This window comes from Ambystoma mexicanum, chromosome 5p (assembly GCF_040938575.1).
Source record: "Ambystoma mexicanum isolate Mex_15411 chromosome 5p, UKY_AmexF1_1, whole genome shotgun sequence".
Taxonomy (NCBI): domain Eukaryota; kingdom Metazoa; phylum Chordata; class Amphibia; order Caudata; family Ambystomatidae; genus Ambystoma; species Ambystoma mexicanum.
In genome coordinates this window covers 929150252-929173197 of record NC_090930.1, presented here as the reverse complement: position 1 = coordinate 929173197, position 22946 = coordinate 929150252, and the positions used below count along the sequence as shown (strand labels likewise).

At 48.2% G+C, this 22946-nt stretch overlaps 1 protein-coding gene across 3 annotated transcripts in view; it reads left to right on the top strand.

Annotated features, from left to right (window-relative positions):
* Nucleotides 1-22946, top strand: part of FYCO1 (FYVE and coiled-coil domain autophagy adaptor 1) — a 1135599-nt gene that overhangs the window by 618689 nt on the left and 493964 nt on the right. For all 3 annotated transcript variants that reach the window (XM_069613367.1, XM_069613366.1, XM_069613365.1), the window contains exon 12: nt 20025-20192. In XM_069613367.1, coding sequence (XP_069469468.1) covers nt 20025-20192 — 168 coding nt within the window. The remainder of the gene's footprint in view (nt 1-20024; nt 20193-22946) is intronic.

Here is a 22946-nt window from a genome sequence, read left to right as displayed (position 1 = left end):
TTTCTTACGCCCACCCATTGCATTTTGTACACAGGCACACACCCACCCTCCCAGAACATTCAAAAACACACCATCACATCACTTCTCATTCACCCACCAGTCACTCGCACCCTCTCTTGCATCCACTCATTACATTCTCTACACAGGCACACACCCACCACCCAGAACATTCAAAAACACACATCACTTCTCATCACCCACCAGTCACTGATGCCTTCTCTTCGATCCACTTATTGTATTCTCTACATAGGAACACACCCACACAGCAAATTCAAAAACACATATCACATCACTTCTCATTTACCCACCAGTCACTCACACCTTGTCTTACCTCCACCCATTGCATTTTGTACACATGCACACGCCCACACGCCCAGAATATTCAAAAACACGCCATCACACTCATACTCATTCACCCACCAGTCACTCACACACACATTCTCTTACATCCACCCATTGCATTGGCTACAGGCACACACCCACCCACCCACCCAGATCATTCAAAAACACACATCACATCCCTTCTCATTCACCCACCAGTCACTCACACCTTCTCTTCCATCCACTTATTGTATTCTCTACGAAGGCACACACCCACACAGAATATTCAAAAACACATATAATATCACTTTCCATTTACCCACCAGTCACTTACACCTTTTCTTACCTCCACCCATTGCATTTTGTACACAGACACACGCCCACCCACCCAGAACATTCAAAAACATACCATCACATTCATACTCGTTCACCCACCAGTCACTCACACACACATTCTCTTACATCCACTCATTGCATTCCCTACAGGCACACACCCACCCACCCAGAACATTCAAAAACACACATCACATCACTTCCCATTCACCCGCCAGTCATTCACACTTTCTCTTGCATCCACTCATTACATTCTCTACACAGGCACACACCCACCACCCAGAACATTCAAAAACACACATTACTTCTCATTCACCCACCAGCCACTCACGCCTTCACTTACATCCACTCATTGCATTCTCTAAGCAGGCACACACCCATCAACCAAGAATACTCAAAAACACACATCACATCACTTCTCATTCACTCATCAGTCACTCACATCTTCTCTAACTTCCACTCATAGGGCCTCATCACAAGTCCGACGGGAACCTTGCAGGTAAAACCGGCAGGTTGCCGCCAGACTTGCACATTTTACCGGCACCTGGCTTGCCAGAAACACTGGGAGATTACAACCCCGGCATTCTGGGAAGTCAGGTGCCGGTAATTGTAAATCCCCATTCCCATTTGGACTCAATGGGAATGGGGACCACGGAAGCAACGGCCCCGTTGATAACGGTGCGGTGCTTCCGTGAAGTTCTGCGGGCGGGATTGCACCCGCCCGCAAAGTCGTACTGTGCTGGTCCGGTAACAACGGTGCCGGTAGCTTACAAGCACCATTGTTACCGGACCGGCATAGTTAGAATGAGGCCATTTGTATTCGCTACCCAGACACACACCCACGCACCCAGAACACTCAAAAACACACATCACATCACTTCTCATTCAAACACCCAGCCACCAGTCACTCACACCTTCTCTTACATCCCCTCATTACATTCTCTACACAGGCACACACCCACCCACAGAAAACATTCAAAACCACACATCACATCACTTCTCATTACCCCACCATCACATGCATACGTCTGACATGTACTTCATACAGGCAAAGCACACATCATATGACAAAAAAAAGCCTTCATACCTTTTTCTTGCAGCTTCCATCCGTCCTTCCAGGCCTCGTCGGCTCCTCTGTGCTGCTCACAAGCAAAGCTTCCTGGTTCCTGTATGTGAGCTGCAAGGAATCCGAGGGTGAAGGGGTTGGAGATGAACGTGGCATGTGACATGTGCCACATGTCAATGTCATCTCCAACCTCTACTGAAGTAGGAGCTAGCGCCAGGAATTTTGAGGGAACAAGAAATTTGGATAGAGAGCAAGGAGTAGGTTGGAAGCAGGAGGGGAAGATAAGACCTGGTTCCTATATGTGAGCTGCAAGGAATCCGTGGGAGAATGGGTTGGAGCTGAACGTTGCATGTGACATGTGCCACATGTCACTGTCCGCTCCAACCCCTACTGAGTGCCTCTCCGGTCCAGCCTTCACTTTGATGGGTGAGGACTGGGCTGGGGACCCGCCAGACCTGGTGAGGTGGGGCCCATGCTCTGCGGGAGAGCCTGCTACACCTGGAGCACCCTTTTTATTTTTGCAAAGTATAAATATTTATTTTTACATTTTCCTTTTTTTTTAAAGTTGGGGTTGCAAGGAGTCTGGGACCACCATACACAATTAGGACTGCAGATGTAAGCCAAACCAACCTTTGGAATAAGTCTGTACCACACAGTTTTTGGTAGCGAGCTGAGCAGCCAGGCTTATCTCAAGAGTGAATGTGAGCAGTACAAGAGGTTACACAGAGGTCTTTCAATCACAGTGGTTCAAGTAGACACTTATACTCAAGGTTCTTTGGTAAAACACTTCTTAATTTATATGATATGATATGATATGGTATTTATAACGCGCCTATACACAAGTGTTTCAAGGTGTGACGAGGCAGGGAAGGGAAAAAACACTACAAGACAGACAAACGATCCTACTAGGCCAAGTGTCATTCAGATCGCGCAAGTGCAAGGGTAGGGAGAAGGGAAAAGTGCCTGGGGGAAGGGAGAGGGGAAGTGTAGTACATGGGATGGAGGAATAAATACGATAGGTAAAAGGCCTGATGGTGGCAAGTGCAAGGTAGAGCAGAAGTGCTGGTGGGGGGGACTGAAGGGATACAGAAAACAGTCCCTAAGTGCAGGGGGTTTCCAGGGAGGCAGGGCAGGAGTGCAAGGGGTGGGACCTGGCACCAGGGTCAGAGGGGTGGCCAGGTAACCAGAGCAGGTTAGGCCGGGGGTTTCAGCAGCGGAGAGAGGCAGAGAAAGCAGAACCAAAGAGGAAGGTTTTGAGGTGTTTCCGGAACCGGAGATGGTTCTCCTCAAGTTTCAGGGAGGCAGGAAGGCTGTTCCAGAGGGAGGCTCCTGCCGAAGAGAGAGATCGACCACCAACTCATTGCTTGGATAAGCAGCTGACCCTGAGGGAGTTGGAGGCAGATGAGCGGAGAGCCCGAGAAGGAAGGTATTTAGGAAGAGAGAGTTGAAGGTAATGCGGCCCCAGGCCCCAGAAGGCCTTGTGGATAATGTAGAGGGTTTTGAACGTAATCCTTGCAGCCACTAGGAGCCAGTGCAGAGATTTCAGTCCTGGAGAGATACGATCCCTGGGCTTGAGGCCAAGGACAAGTCTTGCAGTCGTGTTTTGGATAAGTTGCAGAGGGCGGAGAGTAGAGGCAGGCAGGTTTAGATAGAGGCTGTTGCAATAGTCCAGCTTAGAGAGAACCAGGGCTCTGGAGATGGTGAGCTTCTGGGGGAAGGAGAGGAGAGGAAGGATACCTCTGAGGAGGCGCAGCTGGTAGTGTGACTTCTTAGAAATGTCAGAGATGTGAGCAGAGTAGGAGAGTGTGGAGTCGAAGATGACCCCAAGGTTTTTAGCCTTGCAGGTGGGAACATGAAGAGGGCCAAGAGAGGCCGGCCAGAGTGCTGCAGGGAAGGAGGAGAGGGTGTGCCTATGAGTAGAATCTCAGTCTTACTGGCATTAAGGCAGAGGTCATTGGCAGCACACCACTCCTGGATTGCAGACAGACAGTCAGCAATGAGGGAGGGAGAGGAGGAGGCCGAGGGTAGCCTGAAGATGAGCTGGGTATCATCCGCATAGCACTGAAAATTGGGGCAGAGAGTGGCGATGCGGTGGGCAGGGAGTGCCAGGTATTGGTTGAACAGCCAGGGAGAGAGGTTAGATCCCTGGGGGACACCACAGGTAGAGAGAAAGATATCGGAGAGGAAGGACCCAAGTTGGACCTGGGAGGGTCGGTCAAAGAAGAAAGAAGTCAGCCATGCCAGAGCCTGTCCTGTGATACCCAGGTTATCACGGAGACGGTTGAGAAGGATGGTGTGGTTGACAGTGTCGAAGGCAGAAGAGAGATCAAGCAAGATGAGGACACACGGGGTGTTGGAATCAAGGTTGGAGAGAAGGTCTTCACGGATGTTCAGGAGAGCAGTTTCCATGCTTGTAGTAGCCCTGAAGTCTGACTGATGGTCATGAAGACAACCAACAGATTTGGTGTGGAGATTAAGATGGGAGATAGCCAGTTTCTCCAGGAGTTTGCCCAGGAAGGGAGTGATGGAGATTGGGCGGTAGTTAGCAGGGCAGGAGGGGTCGGCAGAGGGCTTCTTAAGAAGAGGGTGCACAAGGGAGTGCTTCAGGGGGGATGGGAAGCCTCAGTGGCGAAGGAGTGATTGCAGAAATCAACCAGGGCAGGAGCCAGGGAGTCGATGTGGTCCTTGATGGTTTTGGAGGAACAGGGGTGGACCTGTTTTGACGAGACTTTCATAGATTGGACTTGTCTAGAAACCTCGTCTGCAGAGAAAAGGGGAAAGGCAAAGAGGGAGGGAGGGTGCCAGCATGCCAGCAGAAGGGTCAGAGGAAGAGCAGGAGATAGAGGGAGGGAGGCGAGAAGAGGAGAGTAAGGACAGGATGTCCTTAGTCTTAGAAATGAAGTGAGAAGCCAGTGCCATGCAGAGGGCATGGGAGGGGACAGGAGATGTAGAGACAGCAGCAGGGTTGGCCAGTTCCTTGCAGATTTTAAAGAGTTCAGCCGAGTTGTTAGAAGCCGTAGAGATCCAGGATTGAATATGGGCTCTCTTCTTGGTGAGAACGGAGAGCCGATATTGCCGTTGCAGCAGGCGGCAGGCCAGTTTGTCAGAGGATGAACATGACGCACGCCATTTCCTCTCAGCCACACTGCACTTGCGTTTTAGGGTGACGAGATCGGAATCAGACCAGGAGTTACAGTTGGCTTTGGGCTTGAGGCGGATTCTCATGACAGGGGAAAGGATATCAAGAGTATCAGATATAGCAGAGTGGAGCATGGAGAGGGCTGTGTCAGGGTGGGAGTCAGCCAAAGGGGGAGAAGGGGGTGAGAAGGTGGCAGCGAAAGCCTCAACTGACACGCGCTTCATGGGTCGGATGACCGTGAAGGTGGCTTGGCCTGAGGGGTAGGGAGGGTGAGGTGGGAGGATAGGAGACAGTGATCACTCCAGGAGAGAGGAGTGGAGACAGGGACAGAGAGGGGAAGATCAGAGGAGATTAGTGCATCGAGAGTGTGCCCTGCAGAGTGAGTCGGGCTGGAGGGGAGAATGGTGAGTGAGAGAGAGTCGCAGAGGCCACGAAAGTGTCCAGAGGGAGGACAGGAGGCATCCAGGTGGATGTTGAAGTCTCCAAGAAAGAGGAGTTGAGTGGTTGAGGCCAAGAGAGAGGAGGAGAGGTCCGCCCACTCGGAGAGGAAGGAGGAAATCTGACCAGGTGGCCGATAGATAGTGGCCACAGTGAGGGAATGCCTAGGAGAGAGAGAGAGCCGGCAGACAAGGCATTCAAAAGAGGAGTAGGTCTGCGTAGGAGTGACAGAGGCAGGAATCGACTCAGGGAAGATAAGGGCAACACCCCCACCAGAGCGGTTGGGCCTAGGCACAGAGAGGATCTTGTAGGCGTCCGGTAGGAGCATGTCAAAGCTGGTGAAAAGAGCTGGCCGTGCACCATATCACACAATCATTTAGAAAACATTTCACTAGAAGGAGGCAACTTAATATTATAAACCAATACACTACAATACAAAACTCTAAGATTTTTAGACAGTTTGATATCCCCTGAAATAGGAGTCAAATGGCAGTTCATTTACTTAGAAGTGAGCAAAAAGGCACAAGATTAGTAGAATAGATCACATATATTTGTTAAACAGTGCAAATAGTTTCTATTCACCAGAAGAGTTCAACTTAAGTCAATAGGCCTATGCCAAAGTCAATGCCCTAGTGTTCAGGATAGGAAAAAGCAGTTCTGGTATCAAACGGTAAAGTCTTTGCGAAAGTTCTCAGAAGTAGTATAGGCGAAAAAGAATCATTTGTTGGATCACAAGCTGATTAGGCTTGCAAGTTGGGAAAGTTTCACAAACTTTCACCACGAGAGTGGTGTTCTCTCAATCGGGTTGGCACAGTACCTTAGTATGAAGAAACAAATGCAGCTGAAATTGTTGGTTCCTGGCAATTCCTGCAGATCGCACTGTTCCTGAGCCTCAGTCGTGGGGACAAGAGGGAGGACGTCGGGCGTCTCCTGCACCGCACGGGATCGTCGGCAAGCGCAAACAAAATGGAGTTGCTTCAGTTCGAGTAGCTGTTCTTCAAGCACACAAGCTGGTGTCCTTTCCCCTGGTTAATCCTAACCAGCATCAAGAATGGTATCCAGGTGGCTTACGAGTTGATTGGTCCCACCAACTAAAAGGAAGAAGTCTTCCTTGAAGGGGCTTCTCTGTTGAGATGAACTTGGCAATTCAGACCTGCAGTAGGGCTTCCCCGGCCAAAACAACGGTCCAGGAGTTGCAGTAGCCGTCCTCTTCCAGCTCGTCTCCGGTTCTTTCGTTCCAGTGGTCAACTCTCCTTTTCAGTCCAAGAGACTCGCCTTTTAAACAGTTCTTTCCCTTTCATTCCAGCCTAGCTGCCACTCAGTCAGCTGAGTCAGTCAGCCAGCCAATCATGCCACAGTACATTTGGGTCTCCTAGGAGACTAAGCACAGGGAGTTTCGGGCACCTCCCTCACTTCCTGCCTACCCCAGACACTCAGACGCCAGAGGCGGTCTTCAGTCTTGAAGCCCGCCAAAGGCTTACGAACAAAAGGACCAAACCTGGTTTGGCGTGCAGAGACAAACACTATAAGGACCTTTCCAAAAAGGAATGGTGAAAAAAGAAGACTAGGACCTGTTTAAACAAAGGGGCTTAAGGTGCCATCTTGAAAAACATGGCTCCTGTGATTTTTAGCTACCGGTGTTAGCGGTCGGGAAAAATCATGGTAGTTTGTTGTAAAACCACTGCCACTAGCCTTTTCAATAGGAAAGGGTAGCATTTGACTGCGAAATGAGTAGTTAGACACAGGGGATACTATTGTAAGATGGTGTGTGCTGTGTCTATACATTTGGAAAGACTAGTAAAGTCAACATCACCTTACATCCTCTGGGAAACAGTAGTTTATCCCAGAGAAGGTATTTAAACCTTTGGGAAGTCTAAAAGACATCCTTGTGTCACTGCACTGAGGGTGCTGTGTAACACACATGAAAAGATTATGCCTATGGAGTTATCTAAAACTCCATAATCAGAGAACACAAGTGTAAAACAAACACACATCAAAATACATGAAAGAGTGGGAAAAAAGGCTCACACTCTTTCCAGGTAAGAAAATCAAGTCCTCAAAATCCAGCAAAGTTGCTGGGCGTCTCTAAGGTGAAGGGAATTAACAAATTTATGAGAATTCTCCCTAACACTGTTGAAAACACATAGGGGCTCATTTTGTACAGGGGTGTAACATAAATGGAATGCTTTTGCGGCTTCCATTCAAGTCATGGCCCATTTTCATACATTTGTATGCCGGAGAAGAGGAGCGGAGCGTTTCCTCCACCTTCCTTCTTCTCTGCCTAACAAATGCTCCAGCGATTGCGCCAGCTTGCATTTTCATTCGGCACAAATGCTGGAAATCCCTATGGTGTCTGCCCGCTTTATGCACCAGCATAAAGCAGGTGGACCCCATAGAGTTCCATTGTAAACTCTGCCTGACATGCACGCATGGCAATCAGCGTTTACTCATTTGCACCGCGAATTGCAAAAGTGCAGGGCAAATGGAGGCGTACACATGTTCTGCACATTTGTACTCTGCCATGCAAATGATGAACATTTGGTCACAGGGACCTTTGCAAGCCAAAGCGCATGCATACAGATCCCTCCACCGAATATTTCCGGGACTTGAAAATGAGACCCCAAGGGGCTTATTTTCAGCTCTGCTTAATGTGAATCAACAGCGTAAAAGCCTTGGGTAAGGCTTTTATGCTATTGATTCCCATCACAGCTCATTTTCCTGCATTTGCATGGTGTGGAGAAGGGGTGCAACACAACCTGCGTTTCCACAGCTCCTGACCTTTCCACCATACAAATACTCCAGCATTTGCGTTGGCGCCAAATTTTCATCATTGGGACGACTAAGTGCAAAAGTGCAAGCGTGTATGCCCTGCACTTTTGTACTCTGCCATGCAAATTGAGTAACACTTCCTGCCATGTACATGGCAGGCAGCGTTCACAATGGATTTCTATGGGAGTCCATCTGCTTTTTGTTGGCTCAAAAGGCCGACGGACTCACAGGAATTGCCAGCATTTGTGCCGGCATCAAAATGCAAGCCGGCGACAATCCTAGAGGATTTGCATGGCTGGGAGTGTTATGTTCGTGCACGGATGCAAGGCGCGTGGCGCAGCAATAAAGAGGCCCACACGGAGAGCTGTAATCTACGTGCTTCTTTATTGAACATGAAACTGTAACTGCCCTACCCCGCCCTCCCACGTCACTTCCCGTTCCTCCCACTCTCCCTGTCCCTCCCGCCCCCGTTGTCCTGGAAACGTCAACGTGACATCTCCCCCCTTTTTAAACAGTTACCAGACTCTTCGCAACAGGCGGTGGTCTGCAGAGCCTCTAGTCCATTTCCTCGATCCATCGACGAGGTCTGTTCCGGGCTTGTTGCGGCTGTGTCAGGCCTGGCCTTGGTGACATTCCACTGTCCGTGTCTCCTGGTCCTTCGTCCAGTTCTGGTTCATCCGAGTCCCACTGGTCTCCAATGTAAGGGTTGTCGGATTCATTATCTAGGTGAGCCTGCACTCTCCCACTTAGACGTCTGGGTCCCGTTTGCGGAAGTCCCTTAAAATGAGATGAGTTTCTCGTGACCAGTCCTCCTGACCCTTGGACGGTGACCATAGACCCTTTCTTCTGTGTGACAAGAAGGGGCTCCTCTCGAAAAGCAGCCGTGTGCTTGTGAGTTGTCAGTTGAGGTACTGCCACCACATCTCCTACCTCTATTTGGGATGCCTGCGCCCATCTGCGGGTGTCAGCATACTCTTTCATTCGGGCCTTGGCTGCTTCGTCTCGCTCTCTGATTTCCGGGTCTAGAGCGGGCCGTGGGTTAATTGTTTCAGCTTGGGGGATGCGTGTCTGTGTATTTCGCCCAAACATCAGCTCGGCAGGTGTCTTCCCTGTCGTGCTATGAGGGGTCCCTCGGTAGTCCCTCAGGAGCTGGTTCAACACTTGTTCATATGCCTGTCGTGTCAGGCGTGCGACTTGCAGGGCTCGCTTGAGATTGGCCATAAATTGCTCGATCATCCCATTGGCTTGGGGCCACAGGGGAGTGATTTTTCTGTGATGGAATCCGAGGTATCCTGCGAATTGGGTGAATTGGTGTCCGCAAAACGGGGGCCCATTATCTGTCTTGAGCACTTTAGGTACTCCATAGGCTGAGTATGTGGTCTAGAGATGGGATGACATGATGTGCAGCCGTGGATGATATCAGCCGCACGTCCGGATATCGTGAGTACTCATCCATCACGGCCAAGACATATTTTACCCCTTTGATGGGTCCGAAGAAGTCGGCCGCGACTGCCTCCCATATTGTCTGTGGGGGCTCTGACATGAGCAGTGGTTCTGGGTGCCGATTAGGTGTGATTAGGCAGCATGTGGGGCATGCCTTTAGAGCAGCCTCTACTAGTGTGTCCATGTGAGGAAACCAAACCTTTTGGCGGAGCATGCATTTAGTGGATACCATGCCCTTATGGGTTTCGTGGGCTAGATGGATGACCTTCACTCTCATGGCTTCGGGGATCACTAATTTGCAGTCTTTGAGCAGCAGGTGATCTTCCGACACTGCCAGCTCGTCTTTCACTAGTAAGAGTCATTCCATGTCCTCTTGTGTTTGGCCTCCCGCCGCTTTCCCTTTTTCTTTGGCTCTTCGCCACTGTCCAGACTCTAGTCCTTCACAGATGATGCCACAGGCTGGGTCAGTCTCCGTCTCTCTGGTGAGTTCTTCCATGTTGACACCTTCCGGTGTGTTCTGGTGGAAAAGGTATCGTAGATATCTATCAGCCACCGACGGTTCGGGTGTGCTCTCCCTTCGTGGTCTTCTCGACAGAAAGTCAGCTGGGTTCTCGCCTTTGCCCGGTCTGTGGATGATGTCTAATGCATAATCCTGTAGTCTTAGCCCCCACCAAGTGATTCGCAGAGGCATTTTGGATTGTGGATTGCCGTACAGAAATAGTAGGGCTTGATGGTGTGTGACGACTTGGAATGGTTTTCCGTACAGAAACAGATGGAAATGCTTGCACGCCCATACAACTACGAGCCCCTCCTTCTCTGCTTGGAAGTAAGCCTGTTCGGTGGTGGACCGGCTGCGACTGGCATAGGCCACTATGTGTTTTTGTGAGGGGTCCAGTGGATCGAGTTGCGCTAAAATGGCTCCCAGGCCCATGGGGCTGACATCAACCGTCAGCTCCGTCTTCCTCTTGGGGTCGTAGTATGACATGTTTTCCGCTTATGTGACTCTCTCCCTTATGGTTTCAAATGCCTTTTGGCAGTCATTGGTCCACTCACATTTTTCGTCCTGATGAGTTAATCTCCTTAACGGCTCGCTGACCGATGCAAAGTCCCGAATATAATGGTTGCAGTAGCTGACGAGGCCCAGGAAAGATCGGAGTTCCGACACGTTGGTTGGGGCGGAGGTGTCATTCAAGGCCGAGACTTTGTCCGGGTCGGGGGTCATGCTCGATTCAGAAAAGACATGACCAAAGAATTTTAGTGTGTTTTTGCAGAATTCACATTTGTCTCTGTTTAACGTGAGATTGGCGTCATGTACGGCCTTGCAAACCTTCATTAATGTCTCGTCATGTTTGTTCACGTCGGTTCAAAATAATAAGATGTCGTCCGAATAGTTGAGACAGTTCGGGATGTGCTTAATAATGTTGTGGACCTCTGCCTGAAATGTCTCTGCCGCCGAGGACACACCGAAGCTTAGTCTTTTGTACCTGAAGAGGCCGACGTGGGTGACGAAAGTAGTTATGTTGCGGCTCTCTGGATGTAGCACTAACTGGTGGTATCCCTTTTGCAGGTCAAGTTTGGAGAAGACTTTCGTCCCGTTCAACAAGTGAATCATGTCTGCGATCCGGGGCGCAGGGTATCGCTCCCTATTGATGGCTTGATTAGGGTGTCGCATGTCTACACATAATCTGATGGCCTCGGATCCCTTCTTGGGGACTGGGACGGTTGGAGACACCCAGGTGGTGGGCCCGTGGCCTTCTCAATAATGTCTTGTTCCAGCAGTTTCTGGAGTTCGTCCTTAACCTTCTTTTGAATATTGAGTGGAATCCCATGGTAGGGCTGGGCCACGGGGCGTATGGAGCTGTCCATGTGTAGTTTGATTTGCCTATTCTTGAGCCTTCCGAATTCTTTGAATATTTTTGGGTATAGATTGTTTATCATTTCTACCGGATCTATGTATTTGTGGACCATTATGTTGTAGGGTATGTGTATCTGGCCCATGTCAGCGGCCACCTTAAAACTCAGGACGCAGCCGCTGTCTGTCTCTGTGGCCAGAACGTGTATTGGAACCCTAATTTCCAGCCCTTTGTAGCAGCAGAGCCCACTGAATTGTCCTAAACACTTTAAGGGTGTCTTGGCTCCGTAGGCATAAATGTCGACAGTAGCTGGATGGAGCTTGGGCTTTTGACTTAGTTCAGAATAGATCTTTCCACTTACCACATTGACGGTGCCGCCGGTGTCAATAGGAAATTCAGTTGGTCTTTCTTGAAGTTTAATGATGAGGGTTGGACTATGGGCTGTCGCCGTGGGGTTGCCCAGGGCGTAGACGTATGCCATCCTTTTCTGGTCACTCCCCGACAAGCTAGGGTCAGATTCGGTCGGGGATTGTTCCACCAAGTATCGTACATATCTTCTCGATCTGCGTTCAGGTCATGTGCGCATTACGAATTTTCTTCTTTCTCTCCTTTTCTGTCATTCTTCTCCAGAGTCCCTGTCTCTCTGGTCGCCTGGAGGTTGATTCTGGGTGTTGGAGGTGCTTGGAGTTGGATTGGTGTTAGAGGACCCTCTGTATCGACTTCTCGGGCGAGACATATAGTCTTTGGGTCGGTCTCTCCCTCGGTCTCGTAACAATCTACATACTGCCTTGAAGTGTCCTTCTTCTCCACAGAAGGTGCAGTGTTGTCCAACGGCGGGGCATGTTCCCTCGTGTGGATACTTGAAACTGCACTTGTAACAAAAGAGTTCTTCTGACTTCTTCTCTAGTTGCAGCTTGTTTAGGTTTTCTCCGGCATTGGTGCTCCCGAAACTTTCTACTTGGGAGTCAATTGCTCTTTCCACCTTTGCTAGCGCCAGGATTTCTTCAAGGGTGCAGGCTTTTTACAGTAGTTTCCTGTGGAATGTTTGTGATTCACACCCTGATATGACTTGTGACCTCAGGGCTTCTGTATTCAAATAGTTTGCGAAATTGCAGTGTTTGAGTTTGGTGCGTAATCGCATCACATATGCATCCATAGTCTCTCCCTTTGCCCGTTTTGTGCTGTGAAATAAATGTCTTTCATAGTCAACGTTGGTGTGCGGCGCAAAATAGGCTGCCAGTGCGTCTTTAAGATCTTGAATGGAGTCTATAGAATCTTGGGGCATTTCGTCGATGATGTCGCGTGTGGCAGAGCCTACCGCCAGTTTCAGGAGACATACTTGCATGGCGTCTGCGACCGGACCTGTAGCTCCCATGTAAAGGTCAAAGTCTCTGATCCATTTGGTCCATCGGGGACCCATGTTGCTGGTGTCTGCCATGTCGAATGCTCCTGGCATCTGGGCTGCCAGTGTGTCCGGTAGCTGATATGGCCCATGATCTGCTGTTGGTGCCGCTGGCCCTGGGGGCCCAGTCCCTTGAGCTTGCGCTCCTTGTCCATCGTCTTGCCCCGACATTCTGTTAGAAGTGTGTTGACCTACTGGATCTGGTTTGCTGGTGGTTCTTACTTCTTGATGGCTGCCGCTGGGGCACGAGCACCATCAGACTGGGCTGTGGGATCTGGGTAATGTCTCCTTTTCAGGATGTGATTTTGTTTCTTGCTGACGTTGGATGGCCGCCTGTTATGGCACGAGCACCATCTGACTGTCCTCTCCCCTTTGGGGTGTTTACAGCACCACGTGCTGTAGCCCTTGTTCTTGGGCACGTGATTATGTCCCTTCTTTGTGGACCCACGTGTCCACTGTGTGTGACTCTCCCCTCCCTGCGGGTCTGGAGCAGTGCGGGTGCTTTCCCCATGATGGCACGTGCTCCACGAGCAGTCTGTGCCTCGTACTTGTCTCTGTACGTGGGTGGGGCTCCCGGCTTGTTCGCGTGTTATCACCGCCGCGACCCGGGTTCTCTCACCATGAGTGTTTGTCCGCACCTGTCGCCGCCCTCGTCGCCATTGTTATGTTCGTGCGCGAATGTAAGGCGCGTGGCACAGCAATAAAGAGACACACACGGAGAGCTGTAATCTTCGTGCTTCTTTATTGAACATGAAACTGTAACTGCCCTACCCCGCCCTCCCACGTCACTTCCCGTTCCACCCACTCTCCCTGTCCCTCCCGCGCCCGTTGTCCTGGAAACGTCAACGTGACAGTGAGGAGGGGAGGAAGCTGAAACATAAGTCACGTTCTGCCCCCTCCTCGACGCCATGCAAATCCATGTCCTTGAAAATGTAGCACGACGTGAAGGAAAGGTGTAAAAGCCGCTTTTACGTAAGCCTTTCATTCATGTTGCACCCGACTCAAAATTAGCCCCATAGAAGCTTCCTACCTGCAGAGCTGAGTTAAACCCTCTAACTTTACATTACACAAGCCCATATAATGATCTCATTAGTAATTTTATTCAAAATAGTAGACATGACATTTTATCAATTCTTGATGTAGATGGTTGGATGAATGTTGGAGACATTGTTCTCGTAATGCAGCTCCATTTACTCCTAACATACTGAAACAGTCTCAAGATGTCTATAATCAAGGAAATGTAACCTTAAGCACCCATTGGCTCAGGGCCTTCTCAAATCCATGAAGCCACAGAATCAGACATAATGAAAAAACCTGGACCACATGCACCTTGTATGCTTGAAACATGTCAATATAATGAAATTCACCCTTATCTTGGGTTCTGATCTTGGTTCAGAAGTGTTGCTGAGCTATCAAAGCTGCCTGGACTGGAGAGTCGTGGCTTGTTCTGCATCCATTGCATTTAACTCTTTAAATTCGTCCGAGCCCTGGGAAGACGTTGTCATATTTTTCAGACAGCAAATGTTTAATTTAGTGGATCTTCCGTAACGAAATTACACATTACCCTTTTGTCTTTCTTAAAATTGGAGCTAGCATGCGTGAATCCCAAAAGTGTACCCCAACATGCACATGCAGAATACACATCTAGGAAGAGCACACTTCCCTTTTTCAAGTCACCATCCTACGAACGGTCTCTTGTCACTTGTGAGTCTGGCTTTTTTCCAAGTTTGAAACCACAGGAAGTTTCTCAATTAGCTACTGAAAAAAAACAGCTGACCGTATGTTAGGCCCTGCGCCAAATTGTTTTGTTGTCTTTTAATATTTTGATAATTCTCTATTCTTGTCATCCATATTAATAGATGCAAGTGCTGCCCTCCACTTCACAGCTGAAACCAACAGACACAATTGGTCCTGGACGTCCTCTAACTCCCTATCAGTTGTAGAGTAGTGATAGGAGAAAAATGTCATGCACACACCTTAGAACACACATACATGTGCAACAACCATTCTGAAAAAGTCTTGTTTTACCCAATTTATTTATTTTGACTTTGAAATCTTGTTTTGACACTGGTAGGTTTTACATTGGCTGGCTTGCAATTCTTTTTCCACTGTTCTAGTGCAATACTTGAAATCCGTGGCAAAGGGGCTGGTGTTTGGCCCTGCTGCATTTGACCCAGGGGAGTTTGCTGTGAGAACTGCTGCAGGCCATGCCCCGACTTCAAAACCAGCTGACAGGACCCACAGGGTGAAGCCCGCGGGAAAGGACATGGGTGCTTGGCCCTGCTGCATTTGACCCAGGGGCAGTTTGCCGTGGGAACTGTTGCAGGCCACACCCCGACTTCAAAACCAGCTGACAGGACCCACAGGGTGAAGCTCACGGGAAAGGGCACAGGTGTTTGGCTCTGCAAGGGTGTTCGGTGCCTGCTGGGGGAGGGGGAAGCCTTCGAACTATCAGAGAAGACAGATCACTATAATTATGAGGTGCCTACAATCAGGACTAGCACCATCATGGCTGGGGCGAGGCCCATTTTAGCAACTAGAGAGATCAATGACACTAATATCGCCTTGGCAGACAAGGGGCACCAGGCTCCACACCATCTAGGCCCCACTGCCCTCACCCCAAGGCAATCGAGTAATGTAGCGTGACCATTCCATTGGATTACTGCACGGAGCAGACTGTGCACTTAATGGCAACCCCACGGCTGACAAACTGGTAGGGCTGGCTGTGCACCACCAAACCTAACCCCTAACAGTGTTTACCACAGGACCCATAGATCACAGCCAGGGCAGGGCATGGAAACGAGTGGTGTGAGAGGGGGAGGTCATATAGGGGGACAGTATTTTTGCATAAGGTCCCCAAACTGGACCCTAATTGCCTAGAAACCAGGGAAGCGCTCATAAATAAATGCATCCATTGGTTCCGAGAAGTATGTGGCTACCTATCTGTAATCAGTGAGGACATTTAAACTGCGCTAGACTGTATTTTTAGGGGGAGAGCACCTTTGATTTCCAACGGATTGAATTCAGAAATCAGAGAGTGGTCAATGAAATATTGGATATTGGCATGAGACGTTGCCCATCACTAAACAGCATGATTGAAATCCGACCCCACCCCCAACACAATTATGGATACCCCCTAGAAATTAGGGCACAGTACCCTGTGCCCCCTGGCATGAATGCAGTGCCGCTGGTGAAAAGGACTTTGGGTAATTTCAATTGAGATGGGGAATCCGTATTTCATGGTGTCTTGAAAAAGAATTTAACTGAGATATGAGTGTGTTGGCCAACTGATGGGACATGTGTCTTTCGCGATTGTACCTTTATCATATGGAAGGATGTATATGTAATTGTTTTGTTTTATTACTGTTTGTATGCATTGGGATGTACTTTTATGGCCTTATGGCTGAACTAAAGTTAATGATTGATTGATTGAATACTAGTAATCAACATTTGTAATATTGACCAACGCATGATATATCATTTGTCGCAGTATGATTGTCTGTGTTTCACTGGGCCCCCTACCACACACTTATTTAATTCTTTCCATCTCAAATATACTTGCAAGCAAAGTAACTGTATCCCTTCACTGTCTTCGCATTGTGGCTTTAGCCATACTTAAGATGTTACATTTTGTACTGTCCTTTGGTCTTTGGACTCAGTGCCAAATCCAAGATGGTGCCCAGTGCATAGTGACATACAGTACTGTGCTTAAGCTTATATATGCTTGTACTGGCCACAGCATTGTTAGTGTAGAGAAGGCAGCAGTCTTGTGAGCTGGGTTACAAACCTCTCCAGAGTCAGTCATTGGTACTAAGGCAGTGCCTGTTTCTGAATTCAAAGGACTATCCACGGACGATGTCCTTCCTTTATCAAACACGCTCAAGCCCACTTGTCTAGCTTAAATCTACTATCCACTTTAGTTGCACAAATCGATTGCTCAACTAAACGTATTACATATTTAGTTAACTTGTCTCCCCCCAACAGGGGATTGTTACCCAGGGCAGCAAAAGGACCCTTATCACCACCCTTCTTAAAAAAATCCTCATTAAACTCTAAAGAAACTGGGAACTACAGACCTATTTCAGGGCCACCTTGGATAGATGAGATCCTTGTAAAGTTGGCAACTCAACAACCAGGTGCCTGCAATTGGGGTTCCTTCTGAGACAACAGGCCGAAACTGCCCTGGTCTCTGTAAATCCCCTCCGATCAGGGCCCCCTGTGATTTGCTGATGTTAGACCTGTTGGCAGTCTTCAATACCTTAGATCACCATATCATTTTATCCTGACTCTCAACCATAGCTGGGATGTCAGGTTTCCTCAACAACAGGTACTAAGCTGTTAGGATGAACCCTTTCAAACACTGCATCCTCTTTGGTCACATGTGAGGATCCTCAGGACTCCCCTTTATCACCTCTCTTGTTTACCATTTGTGTTTCCCTTTTGTTGACCAGTATTCGTAAATATTATATTGATTTTAATTCCTATGCATATGACGTGAAACTGTTCCTCAAAGTCTATGGTCCTCAGGAGAATTTCTTTCACCTCCCGGCCTGTCTTTCTGAGATCAAAGTTTGGTTGGCTAATAACAAACCCCACCTTAATCTGTCTAAGACCGAGACCTTGCTTTTGGATACTTTTGCTATCCTAAAAGTCTCACTGAAATGCCCATCATCATGGTCTGCCCACTAGCTTTACAAAGATTATGAATCTAGAATTAATTAACCAATTTAATTATGTTGTTGGATCCTCTTTTTATGTTCTTTGTATGCTGATGCATACTCTTCCCTTTCTCTCTCATACTACCCACATAGAGGTGATTGCACCTTGGTGAATTCTCGACTTGCTTATCCCAGTGCCCTTTATGCCGGACTGCTGAGCTATTTGCATAGCTATTTACAAAGTACCCAAAATATGTCAGTCAGGTTAAGACCTCCTCGGTTTCTTCTGCCAAGTGTGTCTTGCATTGGCTGCCCATTTCTCAACAGATCATTTTTAAAATTCTGAGCCTGGTCTTTAAATGTATACATAGACTGGCACCCAAGTATCTCAGTCTGAACATTAGGCCGTTTCTTACAGCACACTATCTTCGCTATGCTCCTCTACAAGGCCATAGTTCTGGTGGACTGTAGGCCTCTGGAGGTGCTGAGTTTCTCATTGAGGTAACCTGGGAACTTAAGGCCACCAGCCTTATAGATAATGCAGTGGGATTTGAAGATGATGGGGACTTGCATCAGGAGCCAGTGCAGTTCGATGAGGGTTGGGGTGATGTGGACACATGTGCAGAGTCCTTTGATGAGCCATTCTGCAGCATGCAGGACACATCTTAGGAGTACCAGGGTAGTCTCCAGAGGGCTTTCGAAAAGGGCATTGCCACCACCCAGGTGGTAGAGTACCAGGGCTTGGACAGCAAATCTGACGTTTTCTGGGATGAAGGGCTTGATTTTCCGCTGGAGAGGAAGATGGTGTCAAGCAATTTGTGGGTCTCATCATGAGTTGGGCGGTAGCCCTTAAATGCGGTGCTAATGGCATTACCACTGCATTTAAGGCCTGGCCTTATCACGAGTCTGGCAGGTTTACCCCCAACTCAGAGAGACTGGAGGCAGTCTCTCTGGCCTGCTCAGAACCACATTCTCGTCCTGGCGCTGGACTGTGCAGTCGGCTTCTTCATGTTGGTTGTTCTCTTCAGCATTGGAGAAGTAGGATGACAGTACGTCTCTTGTTGCTTGGTTTTGCTTCCTTTCTCCTCTTACCGTTGCTAGGTTTGTTGGATTTCTGCCTACATCAAAGCAGCAGCACTCCATGGACTTCCTTGGGTCTTCACCCACCACCCCTATTGCTTGGCTCACTGGTTCTTTTGCTCTTACAAGGGAGAGACTCCCTCCTCTGTGTGGCTGTGCACGTCAGTGTTTCTGGCTTTCCAGCTGATCCTTTCCTGTTCTCTTGATGTACAGATGTATTTAGGTCCCTCCCTGGAATGGAGGAGAAGATTACATTGGTCATCGGTTTCACCAAGAGGTGGCAACAGATGTACGTCAGAAACCAAGCCACCCATTTTATAGGGGTCTTGTACATGATTGCTCTCTTCAGTTCCCACATAACCAACAGCTGCATGGGACTTTGCAATAAAGGGATGTGAACTGGAATCCTTACTTGAGCATGCCTCGACCCCAGAGGGGGGTCACCCCCAGTGGCATCCCGCTTGCCCTGTCCGGTAGGCAGTGTATTGCGTAGCAGGCTCACCTCCCTAGCCCTAAAGGAGGTGGCTTCCCCTTGGATGATTCCTTGGGTTCATCACAATACCGAGTTAAACCCCTTGGTCATTATTTTTTTTATAGTGAAATAGGGATAAAGGCATTGAGCAGAGAACTAGAACAAAACATTCCGCCACTTTTGAAGGCGCGATCGGCAGACAATCGGGCGCAGTATCACAAAATATGTGAGATGCAACACTATGTTCTTAACGCACATGCTTGTATTGATTGCCCACAAATACTGCATTTGAAAAAACACCCAATTATTTGAGTCACAATTTAGAACCGCGTGCACAGGAACATAGCCATCTTCGACAACATTTTTAAAAATATTATGATCTCCATGTAGACCACTATAGAAGATACCCACATGTTGTCCTTGTACATGCCAGTAAAAAAAAGTTTTACTTTGATTTTCATCGATCCTACTTTTGACATTATCAACTGCTTCTTTATAAAATAGCTGAGGATTTATTGCAATTTTTAAAGAACATAAGTATTCATAATTAATTTAGATACTGTTATAACTATTTGATCTTCTTTTAGCTGTTGACATCCATCACAGTGAGGCCAGAAAAATACCAAGCTACGGGAACCTTAGAAAGGGAGCAAGAGAGTGTAGTTTAACTTTATAATATTGAATGCCATTGTGATGGTAATGAAACTGCATTATGAGGAGAATATACATTTGCTGTTTTATGAAGGTGGACAGCAGATAACCTTTGTCTTTCTAGGCAGTACCAAAGATTGAAGCGATCATCAATTACCAGGGAAATGTGCATAGCCCTTCTCTGCTGGTGCTTGCTCAGGGCTACTATCACATATCCAGAGACCTGCCACTTGCAATTTACCCAGTGAGCTCTAATTCAAGTGAATCAAATGTGTAGTTGGGTATGCTGGAATCCCCCAACCCTTTATTCATAACGCATAATGGACAAAGCAACAAACGTAACTTGAATTAAGCTCTCCCCCGTATGACATTGCCATATATTTCTCTTTTGTTTATCAGGACCGAAAGTCAATTAGAAAAAGCAAATAATCAGGTGACGGAATATTCTGAGAGGTTCACAAAGACATCGATGGAAAAGGAGAGTAATGAACAGATTTTTCAGGCTAATCTGGATGATCTGACCAGGACAAAGGAATTCCTGGAGGAACGTTTGGTGGAACTAATCAGGTCTGTCAATAGATTTCCAGAATGTGACAATCTACCTAGAATGCATTTGACAGAATTCTCCTTTGTGTTGTGTTTTGGCATAAAGAGCAATAAAGCATGCTTATATTTTCAAGCAAGTATGTTGTCCCAGGAAGATTGACCATGGCCGGCTGAGATGGGCAAATCTCAAAACAGTGTTAAGATGGAAATGGGGTTTCTTGATCTCTCTTCCGGGTCCAACCTCAGTTTGGCATAGAGACATACCATCAAGATTAAGTTTAGCAACAATGTATTGACAAAATAAGATCAAGAGTTCAGCACTAGTTCAGATTGATAGGACATCATTTGTTGTTGCTCCCTTGCAACCTTGAAAAGCATTTAGCATCTGTTGAATTTAGATGTGTGCGGATCACCCAAAAGTGGGAGCCTGAAGTGCGTACCCTTTTTACCGCACCCATTTATACTTCTGTGACGTATGATAGCAAAAAAGGGTTTTCTGTGGATTATGCCTATTTGTTGCAATATGTTATGTTATATTAAAAATCTGCTTGTTCATTTATTGGCATTTAGTCCAGTACTAAACAGAGCAGAAAAATATATTGCTGAAAGTTTTCTAATTCTCCACACATCTCCTCTCCCCCAGCTGGAACATCACAGCAAGAAAGATAATATATAACACAGAGCATGAGTATCTTCCTTACTGGACAGCAATGTTCCCTCTAAGCTGTGCGCATGTGCGCTTGCCCAGCTTCCTTCTGGGTGCCGCTCAGAAGAATTTGTACAGCGCACACAGACAATTCCCGTCTAATCAAAACGGTTTAATAAGGCACAAGCCACAGCAGGTAGCTAATATTTGCTTCTCTCAAAATGAAGCTAAATTATAATAACTAGTCTTGATATTCTGGTCTAGCCTACTTACTTTGCCGTAATATGCAAACTTGACCTTGAACTTTCAATAAAAAGAATACACCCATAAGAGGTTAAAAACGAATATGAAAAAGTGGCTCCATGAACAAAAGGTATAACTAAGATATGCCTGCACACATTAACCAAATTATCTTCCCTCCCCACCAATGCCTCCTGTACTTTACTCCACCCCATATATACCTTATGACTCGAACATCTGCCCCAGGCCACATTCAGATACTACCAGACAACCTTGACTGCCTAGCATGGCTCTGTAAAAGGTTACCAGACTTTGACCTATATCCACTTGTTTTATGTTTGTTATAATGTGAATGACATTCAAGCACATGAATGTTCTCTTTACTCATGGTGTTTTAGCAAAAGCGTCAACCAGACTATGTAACCTAACTCTCAGCTCAAATATCAGATACTGATTGTAAGTAAGCAGGCTTCGAGGGGATTGGGTCCTCCGACGTCTTCCATATCTATGACAGTAATCACCACAGCTGTGCTGCTTCAGAAAATCTTTTGGCATCTGTGTCCTGCGTCGATGACATCAATAAGCTGTCCTCGAGGGCCTCCGTCGAGCCAACGTCACCGGATGTTAGAAGTAGGACACTCGACGCCCCTAGACTCAGTTCCGTTTTTTCCGCGAACGTGTTCGCTTCGGAGATATCGGTGCGCCTCGGTTCTTCTGAGTTCTGTTCTTTCGGTTCTTCGAACCTGTTCGTTGTGAAGATTTCCATGATGTCTTCGTCTTCTTCCACCCCGCGGCCGGGTTTTAAGAAGTGTCGGCACTGTAGGTCCAAGATGTCGTTGACAGATTCGCACGACGCCTGCCTCTGGTGCCTCAGTGACAACCACGACACGGATGACTGTGTAGACTGCCAGTCGCTTACATTGAAGACCTTGCAGGAGCGTAAGAAGAAGCTTTCTGTAGCTAAGTTGGTCAACCCCGGAAGTGAAGATCCACTGGGCTTTCGACTGATGATTCGAGGGGTGACTCTCCGCATTGTTGGCGTAAGTCCAGGGGGTCTCGGTCCAGGAGTAAGTCCCGCCATTCCTCTGCCTCTTCGAGGCACTCACGGAAGCGCCGGCATCGGTCGCCTTCCCCGTCCTCGTCCGAGGACTCTGCCTGTCCCAACAAGCACTCCACTCCTGCGGAATGGGATTAATTCCAGCAGGAGATGTTGGCGATTTTTCAGTCGCAGGGCTCCGTTCCGTCCGCACCGTCGAAAGACGCCGGCCGCGACCATGCTAGAGACACCACTCGCACGCCTTCGGGCTCGAGCAGTCGTCGCGATCACCGGGCACCTTCGAGGTCCCGGTCGGACAAGGATGCTTGCTCTAGACATACCCGCTCGAGGTCCCGGTCCTCGACGCCCTAGAGACCGTCGGCGCCTGTGAGGTCTTCGAAGAAGACATCAACGCCTTCGGCGCCAAGGTCACCGAGGGACTATCTCGAGGCTCCACCTCCGAGGAAGCCATCGACACCTTCGGCGCCCAGGCTGTCGAAGGACACGCTTGGGGATCCACCCTCGAGGACTGTGTTGAAGCCGTCGAAGCCACGCTCCATGTCGACGCAGATTCCATCGATGCCCTCGATGCCTTTCGAGGCTGCTTAGTCGGAGGTACTCCGTGGCACGGTGGAACCCCCTAGAAAGGCTCTGGCCAAGGCTAAAAATGTCTTTGTCCCTTTTTCTGTACCCTCATTCCAGCCTCTGGATTATATTTCTGAGGTGGATGAAGGGGCTGAGGAAGGTATGGTTCCTGTGGAGGTACCTGACGAGATTCTGTCTGGTCATAGCCAGATTGAAGACTTGCAGCAGTCGTTGCATGACACCAGTGGTCTGGACACCTCTCCGGAGA